Raw genomic sequence first — 20,133 nt, 5'->3', positions numbered from 1 at the left:
GTTTACAGTTAAATGGCTTTTAGTACATTCAGAGTTGTGCACTCATCACCATACTTAATTTTAGAGCATTTTTATATCCCAAAAGCAAACTCTGCGCTCCTTAGCCATCGCTCCCCACTCCGGGCCCCACTTCCACCAGCCCTAGGCAACCGCTAATCTACTACATCCTCATAGATCTTCTCATTCATCATACAATACGTGGTCCTTTGTGACAGATCTCTTTCGCTTAGCGTAATGTTTCCAAGGTTCATTGTGGTAGCATGTATGCTGCATTCCTTTTTATGGTGGAATAATAGTACATTATGTGAATATACCACATCACAGTCATCATTCATCAGTTGATGGGCATGTAGATTGTTTCGGCATTTTGGCTTTAGGAATAATGCTGCAATGAACAGTCACGTGCAGGTTTTGTGTGGACATATGTTTTCATTTCTCTTGGGCATATAGGGGTGGGGCAAACGTAAGTCTACAGTTGTTCATATGGGAAATAATACAATAATTACTAAATAATACAAGAATAAACTCTGTGTTTCGCATACTCACAACTGTAAACCTGAGTTTGCCCCACCCCTGTACGTACCTAAAAGTGGACTTGCTGAGCCGTGTGAGCCGTTTATGTTTAACTTTTTAAGAAACTGCCAGTTATGTTCCAAAGTGGCTGCTCTCTTTTACATTTCTACCAGCAATGTATGAGGGTTCCAGTTTCCCTATATTCTCACCAACACTGGTGGTCTAATTTTTTAATTCTGGCCATCCTCATAGATGCGAAGTGATAGTTCTTTGTGATTTTAATTGATATTTTTCTAACGACTGATGATGACCAGCATCTTTTCATGTGCTTATTAGCCATGTATATACCCTCTTTGTTGGACTGATAACTTGGGTGATATAGACAGGGCATATGGCCTGTGTAGTAGTTTTTTATTGCTGCCCTAACAAATTACCAAAAATGTAGATTGTTAAAACAACACAACTAAATTATCTTTTAGTTCTGTAGGTCAGAAGTCCAGTCCGGTCTCCCCAGGATAAAACCAAGATGTCAATGGGCTGCATTTCTTTCTGAAAGCCCCCCCTAGGGGGGGAATACTTTTCCTGCTCATTTGGGTTGTCACAGAATTTAGCTCCTTGTGACCTCGGACTGTGGCTGTAAACCGAGTGCCATTCGTAGCTTCTCCGGTCCGCTGCATTCCCTGGCTCTTGGCCCTCTTTTTCCAACTTCACAGCTAGTGATGGTTGAGACCGTCTTATGTTGCCTCTCTGACAAACTCTTCTGAGTCTAAGAGCATAAAGTAAAATAAAATAATATTTAATTTTTAAAAAGAGCTTATGTGATTAGACTAGGCCCGTGTAGATAATTTAGGATGATCTGTTTATTTTAAAGTCAGCTTATTAGCTGTTTTAATTCCATCTGCACCCTTAGTTCTCTTTTGCTATGTAATTCTAACAGAGTCGCAGGCACCAGGGATTAGGGCAGAGACATCTGCAGAGGGAAATTATTCTGTCACACACTGTCCAAAAGGCACAGCTTACTTTCAGCTGATTATTGCCAAAGAAAAATGCAAATCTAATGTTGATAGAACTTCCAGTTTTTCCAAGTAAGTGAAACCAAAACACACACACAAGCGCACTATTTTTTAAAACTCTCCATTTTTAAGTGAGTTCACTAGTTGTAAATTTTTAGTAATTCTTTTCAGGCTAAATATGTCTGTGCTCTGAACATAAACCGGGAGCTACCACTACCCTCTGGGTAAATCTTCCATTTTCTATATTCTCTGCTCATATATTACATCTCATTTCCTAGATATAGTCAGAATGTTACTCAAAGCATAATAACAATCTATTATATTAGATTACACTAACTAAAACCATGGAATAATTTGGATGGAGGAGGAATATTTATTTTTACTAATACTAAAAAAAAATGAAGATTGTTATAAAGTAAGTAAGATTCTAGGGATGGTATTTGCCTCACTACAAAATTTAGAAGCAGATTTAGGACTATAAACCTGTGTCCATAATGTAAACAGAGGGCTTTTCAATAGGTGCACACTCAGGTCTCTTTTAGACCTAAGAGTTCTACAAATCTCTTGCATACAAGTAAAGTACAGCAACCCACACCCACCACCACCAGCTATAATCTCCCCTTACCTGAAATTTTAACATTTGCAAATTTACTTTCTGTTTGGGAGAATAGAAGACTGGATGGCAAAGTATAGCTTTTGCAATATCTTGAAAAACAACAGATGAGTGGAAAAGTTCTCAGCAGACTAGTGGGGGAAAGAGGGCAGAGTAAACAGAGCTGATTGAAAGACCAAGTGCCAACTCAGGAGACAAGAGATGGGAGTCAAGGAGACCTTGTGAGAAAGACAGCAGGACAGGATGGAGTTAAAATTTCTGAGCTACAAAATGTGAAAGGCATTTGGAAGGAGAACCAGACTAAAAAAAATCATGCATTTTAATATGACTATTATCTGTAACAAAGCCACTCTTGTTGAAATTGCCAGGTAGCCAGTTCCCAAAAAGTTTCTGGCCAGCAAGAAACAGTAACTGAACATAACATTATCTATCATTAGTAATTCAGATACAGAAGATGCTGTTATTTATAAGTGTTTCATAGGTTCACAACGATCATGGTCCCTTCAACTTTACTTAACTTATGAGCTTTTAAATCCTTTAACTGGGAATTCTCATTCCAGGGAGTTTTCACAGTTTTAAACTCCAGTGGCCCTTATGAGGGACCTATGCTAATTAATCACATCACAAGGAGAAGCTAGCATTTCTCAAAGCATTGCTTTGATATTCTCACTTATTACAGAGCATTATCCATTGATTAAGTCTGGATTTATACAATTTTATAAATTTTTACAATATACACAATTAAATCTGGATTTATACAATTGCTTAGTTTTAGGTATTGAAAGTATATGAAATTTCTAACACCTGAGTGCTCTGTACTCAAATATTTTAATTAGTGAGCATCACTGTTTGATTCACCTTTCTCCTGAATTGAGATTTGGGTCTGCCATAGATAACACAACTATTTTCTTGAGTAGTCTCATGGGAGTCACCAACAAGTCAGCCTGGTATACATTGAGTTTTGAGTCCTTAAAAATTGAGTCTTGGCCTCAGTGTGACTTTTTTTAATTCATCTTAGAAAGAGAGATGCGGAAGGGGGAGGAGAGAGAGAGACAGATAGACAAACATCAATTTGTTGTTCCACTTATTTATGCACTCATTTGTTGATTCTTGTATGTGCCCTGACCAGGGATCAAACCGGCCGCCTTGGCACATTGGGACAATGCTCTAACTGACTGAGCTACCCAGCCAGGGCCGTTCAGTGTGACTTTTAAGCTGTCTATGTCTGACCAGTTACTGATACCAGTTTTGGGAGAATGCATTATATTTAAATTCTTTCTTCTATTATTCTGAAACCCTCACAGTTCTTCAAAATAGAAGCCATTGAGTTCCTTCTCAAAGATTTGTTCCCTCTCCTCTTTCCTATCTTTTCCCTCTTTCTTTTCTTTAAAGTTTTTTTGTGTGTTTTCTTAGTTTATCACAAGTTCCCAACACTGTTTGCTACTCATAGCATTTTATCTCTCATAGGTTAGCATTATGATAGCCAACATTTATTCAAACAAACCTTGTGCTCTTCTAAAGCACCCTTCTAAAAGCTTCACATGCATTAATGTACTCATTCCTCTCAGCAGCCATAGAATTAGAAAACTAAGGCACAAAGAAGATAAATAACCTTCCCAAGGTCACTCAGCTACTAAGCGATGAGTCCTGACACCTGGCTTGTAGACTGCCCCTTCTCATGCCCCTCCCCACTGCCCAAATCACATTTATCATGTCTGCTGCTATCTATGCTGCTCAGTGCTCGTGAATGTAACCCAGAATCTGTGTCTGAGCAGTACTCCCAGGAGACTGCCAGTCGCTTAGTTTAGGTGTCACCATCTCAACCTGTCTGACATTGATGCATTCTTTCTGGAGCTCTCAGTCATCCCTAGACCTGCCTGCTACATTCCTTATTTCTGCCATTGCCCAGTATCCAGTCACCTGCAACAGGCCTTTTGGTCCTGTGGAATGAGCACACACACACACACACTTCCTAGCATAGATTGCCTCCAGCTGAGCAGTGAGGATCTGAAATTTCTGAAGTGCAGTTCATTTTCAATGGCTAAGGATAGTAAAGAACCATCTCAACTGATGTTTGTGACTCGTTCTGAGAATTGAAAGAAGACCTATTTGATTCATTTCATTGCTTCAGTAAGTGAACAAATATTCATTAAACCTGGATCAATTAGCATTTGATAACTACTGTAGAAAACAAAATCATAAATACATGATGGCTAAAATATGATAGATTATTTTTTGCTCACATAAAGTCTACAACTAATTATTGCACAGAGGGTTTTTGTGGTTCAGGTCAAGAAGTGGCACCCTGCATTTCTGCCCAGATTCCATCTGCTAGAACGCGTACCGTTCCCACAACTAAATGAAGAGGCTGGGAAATGACCTCACTGTGTGCCCAGGAAGAAGTAGAAAAGGGTTGGGTTGATAGCAAATCAGCCTCTGCCATGGCATCTAGCATAAAAGGCATCATGCTGTTGAAAACAAAGTTTCTGTTAGCAGAGGCCTGGACTTTGGCCCTAAGAAAAAGTTACTTATAATGCTCCCTGTTCTTGGCTGAGCTCAGAAAAACAAACCTTCCGTCTCCTCTGGCTCCTCTCAGTCACCTTTATACTGGGCCAAAGATATTTTTCAAGCACATATGTTCAGATTTTTTCCCATTGGGCTTTTGTTTTGCCCAGAGTCACACATAAGAGAAAGAGGTGTGAGCCAGAGCCCAGACTATACGCAGGAATGTATTTCTGAGCATTTGTTCCTGGGGCTGTTCCTCTGTCCCAGCCTGTCTCACCATTACTCGTCCTTCTGGGTCAGGACAATGCCTGGTCTCCGCTATAAAGGCATCACCAAATAGCACTTCTTTGCATCATTAGATATTGACACACATTTTAGCTACATCTCAGGTTCTTCCTTTGTACAACGGTTGCCCTTGCTTCCTGGTGAGGCTCTGTTTCCCCTGTTCCATAATCCAAAAGCTAAGGGGTAGGGTATGATGAGGTCTGAAGGAACTGAACAAAAATGATTCTCTTACTGCTTCCATTTCTGAGTTTGACTCTCTCAGAGGGGCCAGATTTCTCCTATTAGGCCTGGTAAATTGAAAAGTGTGCCTTTGTTTCCATTTTGTTTTTCTTAAATTTTACAGCTATAAAATTAGGCATAATCTCCTCCTGCTATAGCTCTCATTCAACTATAACACAGATTTACAGATTAAATGAAAGAGTAATCCACATACCCCGTCAATTTCCAGACATTAATTTGCTGGCTCATGCCGATTTGCAGAAGTGGAATGGCCGCTTATAACATGTACATAGTCCTGACTGCAGAGGCGCAGCTCTCAGGGCCTCTGTGATCAAGGCTCCATGCAATCAGCACTTTTTTGTTTTGTCTGATATGAAAGCCTTTTTGGTGGGGCATGCCATGATCTTTGTTTAGCATTCTCTTGGCACAAACATACAAGTTATCATTTCACTCCCTCTCTGCATCTCTATTTTTTCTTCTTAGTTAGCTTCCATAATTAAAGTAATACTGGCTAATGAGATAATAATCAAACACCGGCATGGCATTACATGGCAGTGCTCATTAGGTAATCATCCAAGTGATCTAAAATAGGCTTATTTTTGTTGTTTTTAGTTGACCATTAAAATAAGAGTGCCAGCTTGAAATTGTCTAAAAGAGAACTAGCGGTCTCTCAAAAGAAATCTCCTCAGCTCTCACCAAGAATCAGAGAAAACCAGTTCAAGAAAAACTGAAACAATGTAATTCATTGATTATCAAGCTTGGCTGCATATCAGAATCACCGAGGAACGTGTTAAAAATAGAGATTATAGCTTCCATCCCACCACCTGAGATTCAAGTTTAATAGGTCTAGAGTGGGACTCAATAATATATACAAGCTTTTTGTAATAAATATAAGTGGGTCAATTGATTATGAAACATTGTTTTCACTATAAATTTCTATTAATTATAAATGCTTGGATAACTTTGTGCTTTGTCTTAACAATGGACCATGAAGGAACAAGAACATACAAGTAGCCTGTGCTAACAACAGCACCTCTAGTGACAGGACAAAAGGCCATTAGTTTTCAGCAAAAGCTCAGTATAATTAATTAAGGGCTGGATTTAATTCAGTGACATTTGAATTTTATAGCTATACACTTGCAGCTATAAAAACCACCTTTATTATTAAAATTCCTATAGGAAAAATAACTTGGTAATTGTGAGTCTGAAACTCCCTGGTCCCTAGCCTGCTTTTCCCCATTGGCACAGTTGTTTTTATTACACAGTGAAGCAACTATTGTGTTATAACAGGACAGATTATATTTTTAACAAGTGCCCTGAGGGTTCTGAGGCAGCCTGTCCACAGACATGGATTCAGGATCCTCAGTTACAAGCACTAGACTTCAAGTCAAAGTTCTCAGGTCTAGTCAGCCCTACACTCTGCTTGCTCTCTGGCCTTGGACAAACCATGAGGCTCACTTTCTGGGCCTTAGTTCCTTATCTATATAAAAGATAAAAAGTCTTTGCCTGCCTCTCAAAATTGCTATGAAAAAAAATTCAGATAATGCACACAGCATACCATATGCACACATACATTTATTAACTGGATATTTATTGAGGACCTACTGTGTGCCAGGACTAGGTGGTAGGACTAAAGAAGAGAAGGAGATGTTATCCTGCTTTTATGGAGGTTACATGGTGAGTAGGAGGCAGAGAACACACAAGTAAAGTAAATTCTGATAGTTCTAGTGCTTATAAAATTGGCGATGAGATACATAATGACTGGCAGGGGAGTGAAGGGGTGCATGTTTTAGATGGGGTGGATAGGAAAGACCCCATTAGGAGGTTATATTTGTACAGAGACGTGAATGGCCAAAAGGATAGAGCTGTGCAAATGTCTGTAGGTGGAAGATGTCAGGGAAAGGGAACAGCCAGGACAAACATCTGATATTATGGAGGAAGAGACAGACGGCCAGTGTGGCTGAAGCACAGTGATTGATGGGAGTGTGACCTTAGGAAGCCAGGATAGGTGCAGAGCTGGGCCTGAACTCATAGGGAATGGTTGGTCATAAAAAGGAATTTGAAATTATGAGCTAATTGCACTGAAAAAGCACTGGATACTTTAGGCAGAGAAGTTCTATGATCTGATCCATGTTTTAGAAAGATGACTCTGGCTGTCTTGAGAGGAGGCTGTAGTGGAAGAAGAGTAGCAGAAGCAAGGAGGCCAGTTAGGCTCTGCAGTAGTCTGGCCAGAGTAAGTACAGGTTTGATTACAGCAGCAGGGAAGCCAGTTATATTTAGGGTATATTTGGGGTTAGAGCCAGGGAGCTTCTTATGAGTAGGGAGGTAAGGTGAATATGCTGATATTAATTCAGTGTCATTTCAGCTGCCTTCTCCCATATCATCCCGTATTATTCCCAGGAACCACCATAATGCAAAACCACTCATTTCATATCAGGTCATACATAATTTCAAATATATGGAATATAAGTGAAATAAGGGGAAAAAACCCTAAACAGCCAAAATAGATATGGAGAGCCTATGCATATATTAAAGGCAAGCTCCTCAAAACTTTGCTCAAGTTACTGACCCTAAACATATTTCTAATGAGTTTAATATTCTATGCCTAGAAGGCAATTAAAAGGGGAGAGGAAAAAATAAAAATAATAAATTAATCAAAATTAAGTTTCATAATACACTATGTTGGTGAGGATGTTGGGAAATAAGCACTTTCTTTTTTAAAAATATATTTTATTAATTTCAGAGAGAGGAAGGGAGAGAAAGAGAGAGAGATAGAAACATCAATGTTGAGAGAGAGTCATTGATCGGCTGCCTCCTGCACACCCCCTGCTGGGGATTGAGCCCGAAACCCAGGTGAGTGCCCTGACCTGGAATCAAACCATAATCTGGATCATAAGTCAATGCTCAACTGTTGAGTCAGGCTGGCTGGGCAAGAAATAAGCACTTTCATATACTATTGGAGAGAGTGCATACTGGAACTCTCTTTTTAAGAATGCATCCCTAGAACTTCAGGCTGCTCAGCTGATGACCAGATGTTGGGGAGAAAGATGGTCATTTGCCTCTGTTAATTTCAGAGGCCTTCTTCTCTTTAGATAGTCTCCCAAGATGCTGGATGTAAGAGGCATCCCAGTAGCCAATGCTTACCAAAGCAAACCTGAAAGGAATGAAAGAGAAGGCATGTGAGTAGAGATTAATAGGTTCCAGCCAGGGTCTATGGCCAAGTTCCCAGGAACCAGGTCAAGGATCCAGAAGAAAATAATCAACCTCAAAGGCCAACAAATGCACATTCAGTGCTCCATTACTTATTTAAACAGACTCACCCATCCCTCTTCATGTTCATGTACACAGCCCATCACGTTTCCCACAGTGGCCAGTTGTCACCTCTGTCTTTCTCACATGGCTAATTCCTTTCCCAGAGCCCTAAATAGTAAAGAACCCTCACCCCATACTTTATATAGGAGACTTGGAACCATTTGTCATGCAGCAAACTTACTGGCCAACACTTTTAGTCAGATAACTGCTCAACCAAAAAGTTCTGAGGAAGGGAGATTTAGAAATATTTGGCAAGCATCTCTAATAACAACCTAAGTACTTCTGATGCTGTATTAGGTGCCAGTCATTTCACGTCCCTTATGACTGTCATAGTGAGGAAACCTGGAACAAGTAAACAAAACAACTACAATTGGAAATTGCTGCGGTAGCCTAAACTCTCTCTATCCCAGTCTACAACACAAGGAGTTAGAGTTTTAGTTCCAAGCCTGGGAGCTGAAGCCTGGGTTGCACTGGAGGTCTTCCGGTGACTGCGAGTGGAAGCAGCCTTAGGACCACTGTCGAGTCATCAGAGGAACCTGGATCCCTAAGGCCTGGAGCCTGCTCTACCTCTCAAGAGACCTTTTGTGAGACAAATGCCTCCACCATTTGGGGGGAAAAGGAAGTGGAGAAAAAAGCAAGACAGCCTCTAACATGAGGCTGTGTGGCAGTGCAAGCAGGAATAAAGGCTGAAGAGGTGATGGTGAAAGCAAAAAGCATAAAAAGCAGAGAGAAGACTCCAAAGGGCATTGTTGAATTAGTTTTCTTCACAATTAATGAAGGCACAGAAGAACAAATACCATTGTAGAATGTCCTGCCTGTAAAAGGGATGAAACAAAATTAAATCCATTTGACTTACACAAAATTAAGCTTTATGTATTTGAAAATGATCTCATGTGGACCCTTATTTCCCCAAGGTGCTCAGTAAATGAATTTTTCCTTGTATTTTGTGGTCCGGTACGTGAAGTCCTGGGGTTTCCCCCCAGCTGATAAAGGCCTATTAAAATGTAATGTGCACAGAGTTTCCACTTCCAGGAAGATGGCATAGGTATACTTTCCCTATTCTTCCTGCTAAACACAGCTAAAATCCATAGACACGATATTCAAAACAAACATAAGAAGACTGAAATGTGGAAATGGGAAGCAGACTGACTAGGGATCTTGGGAACTAAGGGACAGCACAATTGTGACTTCCTCGAGTTTTCTTTTTGCCTTTGAGATCCCAGCCTTGGAGCTGACCAGGCCAGCCACCAGGAAGTGCAATGGGAACCGGGAGAAAGCAGCCCCACCCCTGTCCTGTTCTCTCTAGGCAAAGCATCGGGAGAAGGCAGTCGAGCAAGACAGAAAACTTTGGAAAATACCATTCTACTTCACACACCACAGAAAACACTGTAGTCCACTGCCACCCACAGCAGCAGAGGCTGAGTGGGGAGCAAAGGCTCCGCCTAGTCAGACTAAAAGGGGTTCCCAACACCCTCATGGTTGCCACATCAGAGAAGACAGATTTCATCCCATCCGGGGCATAATGTGGAGACCATACCCTATGATGCCTTCTTTACCCTCTCCTGGAGAGGCAGGACTTGCCACCACCACCCAGCGGTAATAAGGGTCTTCCCACCATGGCATCAATGGAGACCAAGCAGGGAGCCAGAAGCGCCACTCCTGCCCAGCGGTAATGCAGATCCCCCACTTAGGTGACAAAGGAGGCGAAGTAGAGAACCTGGACCTCTACCTTCACTGGATAGTAACGAGATGGCACCTCTGCTCCCCCACTTGAGTGGTTTCAGAGAAAGCCAGCTAAAACAAGGTTTAAATAAGATCGAGGGTTGCATAACATAGTATGAAAATGTTCAGATTTCAACTGAAAATCACTCATCATACCAAAATCCCACTGTCACCACTCTTATTCCACATAGGCTGGAAGATCTATCCAGTGAAATAATACAAGAAAAGGAAATAAAAGGAGTACAGATCAGACAGGAAGAAATAAAACTATTTGCAGGTGAAATGATTGCCTACTTAGAAAATACCAAGGATTTACCAAAAAAAGTCCTAAAACTAATATGTGAGTTTAGCAGTGTCACAGGATATACAAAGATTAATTATGTTTCTATACACTAGCAATAAACACATGAACACTGAAATTGAAAATACAGTATATTTAATATCCCTTCAAAAAATACAAAATAATTAGGTATAAATCAAACAAAATATATACAAGACTTGTATGCTGAAAACTACAAAACTCTGATGAAAGAAATCAAAGGAAATATAAATAGAGAAACAGTGTTCATGGATTGGAAGAGTCAACACAATAATGATGACAGTTCTTCCCAAATTGATATACAGGTTTAATGTAATTCCTATCAAAATCCCAGCAAGATTTTATAGTTGTAGACAAAATTAATTTAAAATTTATGTGGAAAGGCCAAGCCAATAGAATATCAAAAAATTATAAACTAGGAAGAATCAGCCTACCCAATTTTAAGATTAATTATATAGCTCCAATAATTAAGATCATGTGGTGTTGATAGAGAAAAACACATAGATCAGTGGAACAGAAGAGGGAACTCAGAAATAGATCAACGAAAATATGTCCAACTGAATTGGACAAAGATGCAAAGCAATTTAGAGAAGGAAAGATAGCTTGTTCAGTAAGTGGTAACAAGGAGACTTGACTTTGGGGTGATAAGCACACAATACAATACGCAGATAATGTATTATAGAATTGTACACCTGAAACCTATATATAGTAAAATTTATCATTTCTTCTCATCTTCAGGAAAGCCATTAGTGAAAACGTCACGAATGACTGTGATCAACACCAAGGAGCCTGCCATCACAGTGGATATAGGCAGCACCATCAAAACAGTGCAAGGAGTGAATGTGACAATTAATTGCCAAGTTGCAGGTGAGAAATTCATTTATGTGTTAATTCATTTGTTCAAATATTAATGGAGCCCTGTGCTAAGATGGGGATACAAAGATAAACATAAATTCTGTTCTCAGGGATTCGGGGATAGTAGGAAAGGCATGAACCTCAGTCACTCTGAAACTGGAAAGTGCTGTGGAAGTTTAGAGGAGGAAACATGAATTCTGACTGCAACAGATGAGATAGAAGAGGTGGATTTTTTATCAGCCTTGCATACTGGTAGAAAGTGGACATGCAAAGATGGGGGCAAAGAGTATTCCAAGAAGACACAAGAGTATGAGAAAATTCATGGAAGTAAGAAAGCCTCAGGACTACAAAAGAACAGTGTGTGCTCTGGTCTGACTGGAGCCCAGAGGGCAGAAGTGGTGTGGAGGGGCTTAAACTTTAGCAAGGTGGGCTGCAACTGCACATGGGAGACCCCGAGTGCTTGGCCAAGGAGTTTAAACAAAGGCAGATAGAGAGTGATGTTAAGGAGCCATACTTCCAGAGGAGTAAGCTGCCAGCAGTGCATGAAATAGACTGAAGAAAGGAAATACTAGAACAGAGCAGCCAGTTAAGAAGCCATCATAGTAGTTTAGAGGAGAGGTAGTGGGGCCCTGAACTCAGAGCAGTGGTGGTGGAAAGGTAAGGAGTGGGTGGCAGAGATAAGACCAACAAGAACCTTGAGCCTGCTCACACCAGAAGGGAGTAGGAGTCATTAACAAAAATAGCCAGCACTGTTAGGAGTTGTGAGATAGGCGTTGCCCTTGGGTTGGCTTTGCAAGGTCAGAGGCCTATAGGGACTAGAAGGTCACAGGGAAGTGGAGGAGTAGTGGACAATAGGGCATGGTGGTATGCTCTGTGTAAAGGTATTTGCCTTCAATTAAAAAACAAAAAAACAGCAACAAAGCCCAGCAGCTAATTGTCCCTTCTTGTGGACCAAAGTTTGTGCTGTCTGCCCTGTTTCTCATACCACAATGCAAAGAAGCAATGAATGGCTCTTGTGCAGTCCCTCGATTGCTGTCCTCATCAGATATCCCCTACTCTGACACACCCCAACCCAGGCTCCCCAGTCATACCCTGTGTGCAGAGTGGACAGGCAGGAAATGTTCTGATAGCTCCAGGAAACCAGCAATATAGCAGCAGCTATGTAAAGCTTCCTTTGGCCTGCACATCCAACCTCATCAGTGAAATCTTTTAGAACCAAATCCCTTCAGGCCTGGTGCTACCAAATGGGGAGCAAGATAAAACCCCTGACAGGGCTTTCCATGAATGAGCTGTCCCTTTGTGCAGGGACTGGTGGTGCAGGTGGGACCCTCTGTACAGAACTGTCACTCCCCACCTGATCACTGTGAACATAGTCCTTGGAAACAGAACATTGACTAGAGGTATAACGGACTATGTTGGGTCTCCTCTTGAGAGTTGGAGGAAAAAATGGAGAGCAAAGGCAGCAAAACAAGGAATTGGGCACTTAAAGAAGATTGAGAGACCCAGAATTCAGGTGAGGAAGTACTTACCATGGGGAGCTCAGGACACTAAAACCAGCTTTGGCCAACTCTCCTTGCAGCCTGGGGCCCTGTCCCTCGTTCATCCAGAGACCAGATCTAGGCAACCTTATAATGAGATCTTAGGTTGTGATATCCAGTTTGTGCCTGGCCATGCACATTAAATTCTCTGTTTTTATTCATAGAACCATTTGTGTTAATCATAGTTAACTAAAATAAATCTGTGTGTCTCTGTCATTATTGCTTTTATTAAGTAAAACATTTTTTCAAAGTGGGTAAGAAAGCCTGCTACTTTTTTCCAAATTCTTTTTATTTCCAATTACAGTTGACATTCAGTATTATTTTGTATTAGTTTCAGGTGTGCAGCATAGTGGTTAGACAATCGTATACTTTACGAAGTGGTCCCCCCCACACTAATATTTCAAGTACCTACCTGGCACCATACATACTTATTAAAATATTATTGACTGTATTCCCTATACAGTACTTTACATTCCCATGACTATTTTGTGACTACCAACTTGTACTTTTTAATTCCTTCACCTTTTTCACCCAGTCCCCCAAGCCCCTTTAGATTATACAGTTGTTCCATGAATTTACTGGACAAAAAAAGCGTCCTTTAGCTGAGTCTCCAGTCACAATACTTTCCACCGTAATGCTAAGTGGCAGAAGGAACTACTTTTATTTTGCTGCTATAAGTGGCTCTTACAGCTCTTATGACATAATTTTAATGGCTATATAATCATCTATTTTAAGAATATTACATAGTTTACATAGAGTGACTCATGTCCTTACATGTTTGAGTTGTTAGTAGTTTTTCATTAGATAGCTTTTTGCACACATATGCTTTCAACTTGTAAAATGCAGCCTCATATATGCTTCCCAACCCTTAAACATAAAAAGCATTAGGCAATGAGTATGCTGAGGCTTTTTCTTGAAAAATGACCCAATTTATTGTACCACCCCCCATTTGTGTTCTCTATTTAAGAAGAGTTCAGAAAACTGAGTAGAAGACAAAGGTTTGGGGGAGGAGAGAATGTTTTAGTCATTGGGAATAGAATGTGCAAAGGGCCTGAGGTAGAAAGAGCATGCTGCATCTGAAGGAGTGAAATATGGCTAGTGTGGCTGTAATATAGAGAACAGAGAAGAAAGTGTCATGACGTATGGCTGGGAGGTTGGGAGAGAGTAGGCAGGAGCTAGACCTTACATGCTCTCATAGATTATGGTACATTTTGGGATTTTATCCTAAGAGCAAGGGAAGCTTTTAAAGGACTTAGGAGATAAAGTTATCAGGATTCGTGATGCAGAAATAACTAGTTGAGGAGTCAACATTGGGCAGTATGTTAGGGTAGGCTAAACTCTGGTAACACATAGACCCCCAAATGTATAATGACACAAACACAATACAAGTATATTTTTGCTTCCTTGAGAGTCTAAAGAGTATTCCTGGTCAGCTAGAGTCACAGTCATTAGGGTCATAGAATGCTGATGGCTCTGTTACCTTGAACACATGCCTTCCAAGGCCTCCCTGCTGGTTATCTCTAGCCTGCCAACCAGAAGAGGGGAAAACAAAGTGCAGAGAATGGCCAGGAAGGTTTTTAAGGGCCATACCTGGAAGTAGCATACACTACTTTTCACATTCCCTCCTAGTCACATGGCTACTCACAGCTACAAGGGATGGTAGGCTGTGTAGCTTAGCTGGGTAGAAGGAAATTGGTTCTGTGAACAGCTATCAGTGACTGCACAGTCAGTATGGAGAAATTGGAAGGCGAAAAGCCTCCTTTCCAGACTCCCATTGTTTTTTAGAATTGCCAAGACTGACATGTAAGTTACTGTATCCTTTCCTTGGCTTGTACCAGGCCATCAAACTTACCATGTCAGGTGCACCTTTCAGTGGACACCCACCTTGAGATGTTGACAGGCTGCCATGGTGCAAGCAGCCTTCCAAATATAACAAGTAGTCTAGTTAACAAGAATATCCTGTCTGAGTTTATAAAAAGAATATTATAACATCACCCTACATGGCAGCTCCGTGGAGATTAAAGGCACTAATCCTCATAATCATATCAAATTACAACGCAATTTGGCCAGACTCATTTATTGATTCTTTCAAGTGACAGGGAGGGCATTGTATTGTTGATAAGATATGCCACAAAGGGGGAAAGTAAAGGTAGGGAGCCCAGAGTATGAAGCCTGACCAAGAAACTTGTCAACAGCATAGCTGTGGTCTTTGTTCTGTGGTTGGGTCTATTTTCTGTCATTTTGCAGACATTTCTGTCTGTAGAATATGCTGTCACATCACAACAGGCTAGAAAAAAATTTCCCACAACCTGACCAAGCTTCTCAGCAAGAAGAGAGCTGGCAAGGCCGGCACAGGTGGATTCAAGAAACCTCCCTCCTAACAATATCTTGGTATTACAATTACAGCAGAAAGGTTAATTCTGAAAGTAGAAAGTTCTTAAGGATTTGATACCAGAAATAACTGGCAGCGATTCAGATCCTCTCTCAGGAGTCAGTCTAATATAATGCAGACAGCATTAAGTACACCAGGACCTTGAATAATGTCATTTCATTCAATGTTGTTTTGTTATAATGTTGATGAAATGCCATAGAAACCTCTCGTTTATATCATTTAGTCTATGGTAAAATTGATTTCTTTATACCTTTCTTAGCTTATAGTCTCAGAACCTATTGATGATGTTAAGTGAGGACTTTGTACTTGTTAAGATGGGAATCTGGCATCAAGTGTATGAGTTTGGCACCTAGGCATTTGTAGGTCTCTGACTGGCTGGGGGCTAAGGAGGGGCAGACAGGCTTTGTCCCCATATAACTGTAATCATACAGGGATCCAAACTAATGTGACTTTTGGCAGATTTATCTAATCTCTTTGAGTCCTACTTTTCTCATGTGTAAAATGGAGTTAATAATAGTCCTCATAGGATCATTGTGACAAAGTGATGACGTTTATAAAATATTTGGCTCATAGTAAATGTTCTCTCTCCCTCTAACATATTCAGGATATTTTTGCATAGCTCCTGACCTCTGTGTACCCTGGTATCTAGGCATTCTGAACGTCAGTATTAGGCATGTGTTTCAAACCTTTTTGAGGGACTCTGGCACATGTGAGATCCAGTGGAGTCTTCTAAAGCATCATTGTCATCTCTGGAGAGAAAAAGAAAAAAAGGCTTTATAATGCCCCACTTATTTTTCCTGTTCCCTTATTCCAACTCTATTTGTAATATGTCAGAGCCAGTCATGGAAGGACTGGATATTTCAAAGCATCTTTCTGGTGTCATTCTCTGCCTAAGGCCTGTAGTCTAAGACAGGAATCCCCCAAATGTGGCACCAGCAATGACACCTCCATCTTTGCAAGCTCATGATGCAGGTACCTAATAAATATATTAGAACGATTCCTACATAATTTCTCTTCCCTTGCCACTGCTGTCAACTCCCATAGTTCCAGTTTACAGAGACTGAAGGTTACTTCCTTCTACCCTTTGCTTTCCCGAGCATTTCCATTTCTCCCATGGGCCTGAGGAATTGAGCCCTTCCAGTAAACAGACCCGATTTCATGAGGGCAGGAGGCAAAGAGGGAGGGAGGGGAGAGAAGAGGCTTACACCACTGCCTGGGAAGTGAGAAATGGCTCCAGGTCCCTCCATCCTGGGGTTATCTCCCTCTCCTCCCCTCTCTTCCCCTCTCCTCCCCTCTCTTCCCCTCTCCTCCCCTCTCCTCCCCCTCCTCCCCTCTCTTCCCCTCTCTTCCCCTCTCTTCCCCTCTCCTCTCCTTTCCTCTCCTCCCTTCTCCCCTCCCCTCTTGCCTCTCTCTGCCTCTGGCTGCCCTGCAGGAGCTCAGGTCCCAGCACCCAGAGGAGGACACACTGGTAAGCAGCAGGGCGCCTGGCTGCAGGAGCTGCCATGTTACACAGAGAGTCCTGCGAATGCTGGCTCTGGGAACACACGCAGCAGCTCGTCTCCACGAGGCACAGTCACAGAGAGAATATTCGCTCCCCGCTCACTGAGCCAGCATGCTTTTGTGGGTGGAACTGAAGGTCCACTTAATCCACTTCTCTTACTCTGCCTCCTGCTCCCAAGGGGCCTTGGTTCCTATTAGGCATCGTATGCGTGCTGCCCACAGCCCTCCTCAAAAGAAGGTGCCAGCCACCGTGCTACATACAAGCCATTCATTACAAGGAAAATACTTGTAGAAAATATGTTTGGACCTCTGTTTTTCTTGGGGAGAGAAATGACTGAGGGTATTTGCTGCAACTTACTTTTCAGAGACTTTCTCTGGAATGCTATGCTTTTATTTTTAATACATAAAAGCTGAGCTCAGGGTCCAAAGTCCACACTGGCATGGCCGGGCATCACTATGCTCTTGCTCTCCCTTGTGGTTCTGCCATAAGAAATCAGCTTTCCTGCCTCTCACCAGCATCTTCTGTCCAGGTGTCTTTAAAGATGATGCCAGCCTGGCCCCTCTCATGCACCTGAGCATCAAGTGTCACCATGTGTGCCTCTCCCTGATGGATCAGGGGTGCAGTGTCCAAGTCTCCACTCTCTCTCAGCAGCCCTGCCTCCATCTTCCAGCCAGTGTGTAGGTCCCTAGGGATTCACACTGAATTATGGGCCATATAAATAAAAGAGAAGACCAGAGTCACTTCTGTGTTCCCCATAACAGGGAGAAAGGGCTCACAGATTGGCCAAACACTTAGGCCACCACTCCAGGCCTGAAGAACCCCACCTGAGGCAGCAGAGCAGCTGGGATAACAGTGAGTTCACACAGGCAGCTCACCATTAGTAAGGGAGCATGAGACCACCCTCCCGCCCTCCCGCCCCACATCACTTTCTCCACTGGGCTCGGGAACAGCAAGTGCTCCAGGGCTCCAGCTGGGTGAGGTAGAGTAGACTGCAGGTAAATTTTGTTCGTCAGATTCAAGGACAAGGAACAGCTACACAGGTAACTCCTTGAAGGTGTTTGCATCCTAAATAGGAGGCTGCCCATTAAGGGCAAAATCCAGCCCCAACTCATGGAAAGCACAGGACGAAAGGTCTGGCCCTTTGACTAGTCCTGGTTTGCCCCTGTTTACCAGGATTTGATATTCTAAATATACCCTGAATATATGCCCAAGAATTCTATGAGTAAACTTTGTGAGCTGGGCCAGCAGGCTAGGAGGTACAAGGGATGGAGCTTTCTGTTCCCTGGACACCTGCAAATTAATACCACAGACTTCCTGACTCCCAACTCACTCAGAGCTCAGCCTGCTACAGAACCTTCTATGCAGACCATCTCAGAAGGCTTGTGCTAAGCTGAGGCCTGTTTATTAGCATGTCCACCACAAGGAAACTTCCTAAGGAATTAAGGCAGTCCCCTGGTCTTAATCTACTCAGGCTGCTATTACAGAATACCATATACTGGGTGGCTTAAACAATAGAAGGTTACCTCTCATGATTCTGGAGGCTCCATTCAGTACCTGTTGAAAACTCTCTTCCTGGTTTGCAGACAGCTATCTTCTTGCTATGTCTTCACCTGGCAGAGAATACTAGCTCTCTAGTCTTTTCTTACAAGGGCTCTAATCCCGTCATGAGGACCCTCCCCATCATGACCTCCAAAGGCCCCCTCCAAATACCATTACGCTGGGGTTACGGCTTCAGCATATCAGTTTGTGGGAACATGAGCATTCAGTCTATAACCCACTAGAGGGCTTCCTAAATGAAGTATACAGTCCCAATTCATGCACACAACCTCCCCAGCTCTTCCTCACAGACAGTAAACTGGGACTGAGGAGACAGCAGAGTACTTTCTTCCTGTCTTTCTTTCTCTATGGTGGCTACTGATACCATAGTTCCGTGTTCTCTTGTTCTAAGAAAATACACAGGCTTCAAAATACAGCCATGTTTTCTTCGTGTAGTCTCAGCTCTGGTAAGGATCTAGCAGCTTTCCTTTGTCTGCTTCATGAATGCATTAATATTCTGTGGCTTTTCATGTTTTACTGAAGTGTAATATCTCTACAGAAAAGTGCACATATCATACAGGTGCCAAACTCACCAAACCAGCACCTGGGTCAAAAAATAGCACTACCGGCAACCAAGCCCTGTGTCCCTCCCTCTGTCACAACCCCTCCCCATTCACGCCACCTCTCAGAGGAACCATTACCCTGACTACTAGCAGCATAAACTGATGTTACCGGTGTTTGTTTTTTACTCACAGAAAGGAAATCATACAGTATGTATTCTTCTATGTCTGACTTTCTCAACATTTTGTTTCATGTAGTCATCTATCATTCATATTCACTGAGGGATCTAGGTTTGGTTGTTATATTTTTATAATAGATTTTCTCCAAGGAATCTTTGTATTCTCCTTCCACCTGGGAAATGCCCTTTCCCAGCTACATGCTTTCTCCTCTTTAACTGGTCTCCCTCTTCCTGCCTCATCAGCATAGGTTGGAAAAGTCACATCTCCAGACAACGGACAGGGCTGAGGCATTATTTAGTTTGGCCAAAGGCTGGTAGAAGACTCCTAGGCAGACGCTTCCTGCCCAATGCCCTCTAAGAGGCTATAAATGCCTCCAGAGTCACCTGAACATGTTTGGCTGATGAGTATTTTTTTCTTCCTAGGTGTGCCTGAAGCTGAAATCACTTGGTTCAGGAATAAAAGCAAACTGGGCTCCTCTCACCATCTGCACGAGGGATCCTTGCTACTCACAGACGTGTCCTCCTCGGATCAGGGCCTGTACTCCTGCAGGGCAGCCAACGTGCATGGAGAGCTGACTGAGAACACCCAGCTTCTGATCCTAGGTAAACACCTCCAGGATGACTGCCCCTGGTGGACCCCGTTGGGGGTGACTAACCCCCTCCACCTCCTCTTTTCCCTGTTCTAATTAAGTACATAAAGGTAAAATCAATATCCCTTCCCTTCTTCCCACCTAGGGCCTTCTAATAGAAAGAATACATACTTTAGGGCCAGGCAGACATCAGTTTGAACCCTGGCTCTACCACTTATTCACTGTGTGACCTTGAGCAAGTTACCTAACCTTGTTTAGATGCTGATCTCTGTATGGAGACCTGCAAAACAAGAATTGCCCACATTGATGGAGGGGGTGGGGGGGAGCATTTCAAATAGAGGTAACAAAAGTAAAGCATTTATTCTTAACTTCTGTGTTAAGGACTTCTTTGAGAATCAGATGAAAACTGTAGACTACCCCCTCCAGAAAAATCCATACATGTAAAATTTTGTATGTAATTTAAGGAAGTTCATAGTCTAGT

At 42.1% G+C, this 20,133-nt stretch overlaps 1 protein-coding gene across 2 annotated transcripts in view; it reads left to right on the top strand.

Moving 5' to 3' along the window:
* Positions 1-20,133, top strand: part of ADAMTSL1 (ADAMTS like 1) — an 821,320-nt gene that overhangs the window by 737,802 nt on the left and 63,385 nt on the right. For both annotated transcript variants that reach the window (XM_087822640.1, XM_087822641.1), the window contains 2 exons: positions 11,240-11,368; positions 19,486-19,665. In XM_087822640.1, the coding sequence (XP_087678766.1) occupies positions 11,240-11,368; positions 19,486-19,665 (309 nt within the window). The remainder of the gene's footprint in view (positions 1-11,239; positions 11,369-19,485; positions 19,666-20,133) is intronic.

The sequence above is a fragment of the Miniopterus natalensis genome, chromosome 12, assembly GCF_054644295.1.
Source record: "Miniopterus natalensis isolate mMinNat1 chromosome 12, mMinNat1.hap1, whole genome shotgun sequence".
Taxonomy (NCBI): Eukaryota; Metazoa; Chordata; class Mammalia; order Chiroptera; family Miniopteridae; genus Miniopterus; species Miniopterus natalensis.
The sequence above is the reverse complement of the archived record's forward strand: the minus strand, read 5'-3'. Positions and strand labels throughout refer to the sequence as shown.